We start from the raw sequence: 6,748 nt of genomic DNA on the forward strand, positions 1-6,748 counted from the left end.
AGGATCCCTTGAGGCCAGGAGTTCGAGACCAGTCTGGGAAACACAGGAATCCCTGTCTCTACAAAACAACAACAAATTGTTTTTTCAAAGAATGAGTAGGGAGGCTGGGTGCAGTGGCTCCCGCCTGTAATCCCAGCACCTTGGGAGGCCAAGGTAGGTGGATCACCTGAGGTCAGGAGTTCGACACCAGCCTGACCATCATGGTGAAACCCCGTCTCTACTAAAAATACAAAAAAAAAATTAGCTGGGCATGGTGGCTCAAACCTGTAATCCCAGCACTTTGAGAGGCCAAGGGGGGCAGATCACCTAAGGTTACGAGATCAAGAGCAGCCTGACCAACATGTTGAAACCTGTGTCTACTAAAAGTACAAAAACTGGGCCAGGTGCGGTAGCTCATGCCTGTAATCCCAGCACTTTGGGAGGCTGAGGCAGCTGGATCACCTGAGGTCAGGAGTTCGAGATCAGCCTAACATGGTGAAACCCCATCTCTACTAAAAATACAAAAAAATTAGCTGGGCACGGTGGCAGGCGCCTGTAATCCCAGCTACTCAAGAGGCTGAGGCAGGAGAATCGCTTGAATCTGGGAGGTAGAGGTTGTAGTGAACCGAGATCGTACCATTGTACTCCAGACTGGGCAAGAGAGTGAGACTGTCTCAAAAAAAAAAAAAAACCAAGGGCATAACATGTCTGTACTCAATATACACAAATGAAAAGGAGCCCATCTTCATAAAACAAAGACAAATGGGAAACAAAAATCTAGCACCATCAGATCACGAAGAGAGAGAAAGGGAAGGAAGGAGGGAGGAGTCAGCTAGAAGTAAAAATCAGGTACAAAAGGCACAGGAGTGGCTGGGTGTGGTGGCTCACACCTTTAATCCCACCACTTAGGGAGGCGGGCGGATCATGAGGTCAGGAGATCGAGACCATCCTGGCTAACACAGTGAAACCCCATCTCTACTAAAAATACAAAAAATTAGCTGGGCGTGGTGGCGGGCCCTTGTAGTCCCAGCTACTCGGGAGGCTGAGGCAGGAGAATCGCTTGAACACGGGAGGCAGAGGTTGCAGTGAGATGAGATCACGCCACTGCACTCCAGCCTGGGCGAGAGTGAGACTCCATCTCAAAAAAAAAAAAAGAAAAAGAAAAAAAAAAGGCACAAGAATGGGGACCCTCAGTTTGTTACCACAGATGCTCTCACTTCAAAAGGGACTGGTTTTGAGACTCCTGAGCCATACAGTACAGGCTTAAGGAGATGTCCCTCCAGCTGATGCCAGAAAAATAAACAGAGAATGGATCTGAAGAATGACAACCGATAAGGCTGTAGACACAAGCCCAACCTGGAGGAGACTGAGGACTCTTAGGAGTAGCCATCATTACAGTGCAGACGGTGGCAGGTGCTGGGCCCGTACTCCACATGTACACTCTCCTAACAATTTTCATGTGAGCCCAAAAGGGAAAGTCGAGGAATTCAGGCTTTAATAGCCCCAAACCACAGTTCTATCTCAACACCTTACCCGCCCTATTCCAGGAGAGGGCAACCAGGGCATGATGTTTCAAGACAGGGCAGAATGGCAGTGCTGGTAGAGCTTCCGGGTTCTCAAGTCATCTGATGAAAATGGGATCATGGCCCAGGAGCTTTCAAATAGCCAGAAAATAGCCACTTCAGAAAAAGTCTACGATCTGAAGATTCTACATCAAGGTTTACGATAAATTCTACATTTTCTGGTCCTTGAAACAAATACTATACACAAATCCCATGGGCTACCTTTATTTTCCTACACTAACTCTTCATCCAGCCTGTATTGACAGAAATGGTCACAGAAAGACCTTTTGGGAGAACACTTCAATAAACAGGAAAACTGCAGTCCAAGCACATGTAAGTCTTTGGAAATGAACATCTACACTGCTGAAGTGGCACTAAAGTGACAAATGACAGTAATCCAATGGCCCAAGGCCAGCAAATTCCATTGCAAACAGATTTATCTGTTTTGTGCGATGGTGATTCTTGCATGTGTGGCAGTAAATAGATAAGTAACAGCCTAATTACAAATTCAAAAGCAAGCTCTTCCCACTATGTTTCATATTTTGGTATATCATCCGTAAGAAGTGCCCTCAGCAACCACATTTAATGTATCACTTGAATACCAGCAACCATTAACAGGAAGTACCGACATGTCTGAAATTATATCTTTAAAAACAAACAAACAAAAAAACAGAAACAAAAACCCTGATGTAACTAATTCAACTGGAGATGATACCACTTTTCTCAACTACTTGAATGTTATATTCTGAGCACAGCGCTATGAATGTGCCGCTTAGGCTTGGCATTAAACAGCAATCATTAAGCTTGGTAATCCTTTTCTCCTTTAAGTTTTCCTATGTGAATCACTGCTTAAATCCTATCAGTTCCACGTAACAGAACACTAGAATACATGTCCTAACTTTTGCTTTAGTGAGGAATTTAGAATGTGGTAGGCCCGCTTAGTATTCACCGGAATTTCAGTGCACTGCCCTCTCAACGAGATGGGCTCAAGAGCATGAAGGTGAGGTCCTGGTACAGGGCGGCTGCTCAGATCATCTGTACAAACCATTCAGGCGACCACAGGCTCACAAACTTAAAACATCTACTCTTAGGACATGTTTAAATAGCTTGCTGTCACTAAGAAAAGGAAAACTGTTATCTCCAAATGCCCTGTCAACATTTCAAATAATTGTATTTACTTCAGCTGCTCATTACGTGAGACTCTAATAAAAATCTATCTCTTTCAAGAACTAACACTAATCCAGCTGTCAGCTAGAAACAGATATTCAGCAATACAGTAACATTCAGCCATACGCTAGAGGTGGAAACCAAGAGTTTCCATCATGTAAAATTTGGGGGCCCTGTTATCACAAGGTAAAAAAAAAAAAAAAGAGACTGGGGTGAGTCTATGCAGACAAGGACAGAACCCAACTGCATGACATTCGAATTGGGTGTAGGAAGCATTATTGTGGAGATTTCACTACAAATGACATCAATAATCACAAATATTTTTTCAGGTGTAAGGCAAAACTAACAGCTTCAAATTAATTACCGCAAATCATTTAATTGGTGCCCTTGGTGACAAAGAGTTCACTTGGACTTACACTTCAACTGCTGAAGTTCATTTGTATTTGCTAAAATGTTGACAGTCACTGGTCTCAAAATGTTTCCAAATTCTTCACTATTACACTTCAATACAGGTAACAGGGATCAACCAACACCTTCTAATAATTGGAAATAGGGTTACGAACCTAAAAACTTTTTAATTTATTATTTATTTTGAGTTGGAGTTTCATGCTTTTTTTTTTTTTTGAGATAGAGTCTTGCTCTGTCACCCAGGTTGGAGTGCAGCGGCATGATCTCGGCTCACTGCAACCTCCGCCACCTGGGTTCAAGTGATTCTCCCGCCCCAGCCTCCCAAGTAGCTGGGACTATAGGCGAGCTTCACCACACTCGGCTAATTTTTGTATTTTTCATAGAGACGGGGTTTCACCATGTTGGTCAGACTGGTCTCAAACTCCCGACCTCAAGTGATCCACCCGCCTGGGCCTCCCAAAGTGCTGGGATTACACGCACGAGCCACGGCGCTGACCTGTAAACATTTTTAAATTGTAACTTTTTCCACGTACCATTATTCTCAGTGACAAATTTAACTTTAACAAGTCAAATTTTTTTTTTTTTGAGACAGAGTTTTGCTCTTGTTGCCCAAGCTGCAGTGCAATGGCGCGATCTCAGCTCACTGCAACCTCCACCTTCCGAGTTCAAGCGATTCTCCTCCCTCAGCCTCCGAGTAGCTGGGATTATAGGCACATGCCACGACGCCCCGCTAATTTTGTATTTTTAGTAGAGACGGGATTTCTCCATGTTGGTCAGGCTGGTCTCCAGCTCAGACTCAGGTGATCCACCCCCCTCAGCCTCCCAAAGTGCTGGAATTACAGGTGTGAGCCACCGCGCCCCGCCCCAGACAAGTCAAATTTAAAATAAGACCTTTAATTTGCAGTTGTTATTCCCAACAGAAACAAGTAATATGCATATCATGTCGCTTAACACCTGATAAACAATCAGTATTTGCTGAATGAATGAATGGCCATTAAGGCTGCAAGACTCTTAGAACAGTAGGCAAACAAATAAAACAAATTTATTAAAACGCTCAGAATGACTCGAGCAGGAACCAGTAACTAAATCCTGTCATATATGATTCCATTACTTGTTTCCATTACTATTTTTTTTATTGAAAATTATTAGAAATCGGCCAGGGGCAGTGGCTCACACCTATAATCCCAGCACTTCGGGAGGCCGAGGCAGGTGGATCACCTGAGGTCAGGAGTTTGAGACCAACCTGATCAACATGGTGAAATGCGTCTCTAATAAAAATACAAAAAATTAGCCGGGCGTGGTGGCGGGCGCCTGTAACCCCAGCTACTTGGTAGGCTGAGGCAGAAGAATCGCTTGAACCTCAGAGGCAGAGGTTGCAGTGGGCCAAGATGGCGCCACTGCACTCCAGCCTAGGCAACAAGAGCAAAATTCCATCTCAAAAAAAAAAAAAAAAGAAAAGAAAATTATGAGAAATCAAACTATTTCCTTTGCTACTTTCTCCATGCTACAACTTAAAAGCATTTAAATCATACTTTAAAAGAATAAACCCAAAGTGTTGCTAACATTTCTGTTCGCCAACTTTTGCTACTCCAATTTTCTAAAGATGTATATAACGACGCTTTAGACTGTTGTATAAAATGTAAATACTGGGACAACGAATTTACAATTAAGTTTACATATTATCCATCCCCATTAATTAACATTTCAATCAACCTTTAATTGTGATTGATGCTTATTAAATAAAGGAAGTGAGTTATGCCTAAAGATGCTTTCTTCATGTCAAAATCACAAGGAATATTACACATTAATTCATAATGAGACTTATACTTGTTCATACCAATTTAAATAGGCTAATTAGTATTTAAGTTGAGGAAAAGCAAATATCAAATCTTTTTTTGTTTAAAATAGAAAGGTCTAAACAAAGCTAAATACACCAAATCTCTTAAAATCTTTGTGTTATACATTTGTAAAAACTATTCAACTGCTGATGCCTTCTTTCGTGCAAAGACCTATACTACTTACAAAAGTAAATGTACAAAGGAACAAAACGTTAAAGGGGGAAGTTCTGATGCAAACTAAACTACAGCTAATTTAACACAATTGAAGCTTGTCGTAACATCTAATTTTTTAAAAAGTTTTCGCATTTTAGATTCCACAACACGCATTCATTACAATAGTTACGAAAATCATGTTTCAAAAGAGGTCTAGTCAGATTGACTTCATCTGCAGAACGGCAACAAAACCCAACTGCTTATGAAGGGTTATGATTTTACCCGCCACCAGTTTTCCGAATGGCTACTTTGTTTCATTTCCCCATATTTAATACAAATACACAATGAGATGGTTAAAAAGTGTGCAACAATTTATAGGGACCAGATGTCAACAAATTAGCAGTCTAAAGCAAGACTGACAAATAATAACATCACGCCGATTTTTGTCCAGAATAATTACAATGGCGGAGGGGGGACATGGGGTGGGAGAAGGGGTGGGAGAGGTGAATAAGAGCTTAACTCTACACGCACATCTCCCAAAAAGAGCTCTTTCTTTCCACTACGGGATTATTGTAAAGGGCCCCTAAGCTTTAGATACTGTTCAGGCAGGGTGCGTTAGTGTCAGCCTGGCTGGGATGGATTCGTGCAAGGGATGTCACTCAAATGCAAGTGAAAGTACGGTCCTTGCGACTTATTTCGAGTTTTCTTTGCAACAGTAGCCTAACGCCGCTACTCAGCGACTTCTATCTAAAAACCAGAAAATCAGCAGCCCCCGCGTCATCAATCAAGCTGAAAAAGGAAGCTTTGGGGGCAAAGGGGCAACAGGGCACCCCTAAATCTTTGACGCTCGCTCTGGGTAGAGGCAGCAACCTGAGCTGCTCTGGGGCTCCTGCCGCTCCAGGGGACTCCCGGAGCCCCCGGGCCGCCTCCCCGGGCCGGCGCGGCGGGGAGGGCCCCACTCCACACCCCGGGCTCGCCCCGCGGTCCAGCCCCAGGGAGGTTAACCCCTTCGGCGCCCCCCACGCCCTCCCCAGGCGGAGACCGGAGCCCCAGTCCCTCGGCCTCTCCGGGACTAGGGGGCCTGGGTGGCTCAGGGGGACGAAGGCGCGACGGGCGCGGAGGCGGCGGGTGGCTCCGGCCTAGGCCCGGGCAGCGTGTCCCGGCGCCCTCCCCCACTCCCACACGCTCGCTCCGGGCAGGGCGCGGGCGCCCGCCCGCTGCGGCGTCCGCCCGCCCCGGGCTCGGGCCCCTTCCGGCCGAAGGCGCGGACCGGCGGCTACCTGCGGGCTGTGGAGGGCCATGGCTGCCCGTTTCAATGAGACTCGGCGTTCCTCCGGCTGCTCACGCTGCTTCCCCCGCCGCCGCCATCTTCTCGCCCGCACATACACACTCGCATCGGCCGCCGCGCCTGCGCACTGGCCGCGCGCCGCGGGGCGCGGGGAGGCCGGCGTGCTGCTGCGCCTGCGCGGCCGACAGGTGGGCGTGCGTCTGCCGGGCCGCGGACCTTCCCTGCCCCGCCTGGAACCGGCCGGACTCTGAGCCCCGCGACCCTCGGGCGGAAGATGCCGGGCGGCTGCATTCTAAGAGCCCGCCGGGTCCCGCCTGCGAAGCCGGAAGGGGAGGCAGCAGGCAGGTGGAGGT

At 46.4% G+C, this 6,748-nt stretch overlaps 1 protein-coding gene across 6 annotated transcripts in view; it reads right to left on the reverse strand.

The window, feature by feature from the left end:
- The window catches only part of USP10 (ubiquitin specific peptidase 10), a 79,826-nt gene extending 73,281 nt beyond the window's left edge, over positions 1–6,545 (reverse strand). For 5 of the 6 annotated variants that reach the window (XM_021932231.2, XM_021932232.2, XM_021932230.2 and 2 more), the window contains exon 1: positions 6,388–6,544. In XM_021932231.2, coding sequence (XP_021787923.2) covers positions 6,388–6,408 — 21 coding nt within the window. In that variant the 5' untranslated portion in view covers positions 6,409–6,544. Of the gene's footprint in view, positions 1–6,387 lie in introns of all 6 variants that reach the window. The other variant, XM_021932236.2, reaches the window with a different exon arrangement.
- Between the last annotated feature and the right edge of the window lie 203 nt (positions 6,546–6,748).

The sequence above is a fragment of the Papio anubis genome, chromosome 18 (assembly GCF_008728515.1).
Source record: "Papio anubis isolate 15944 chromosome 18, Panubis1.0, whole genome shotgun sequence".
In the NCBI taxonomy this organism is placed as follows: domain Eukaryota; kingdom Metazoa; phylum Chordata; class Mammalia; order Primates; family Cercopithecidae; genus Papio; species Papio anubis.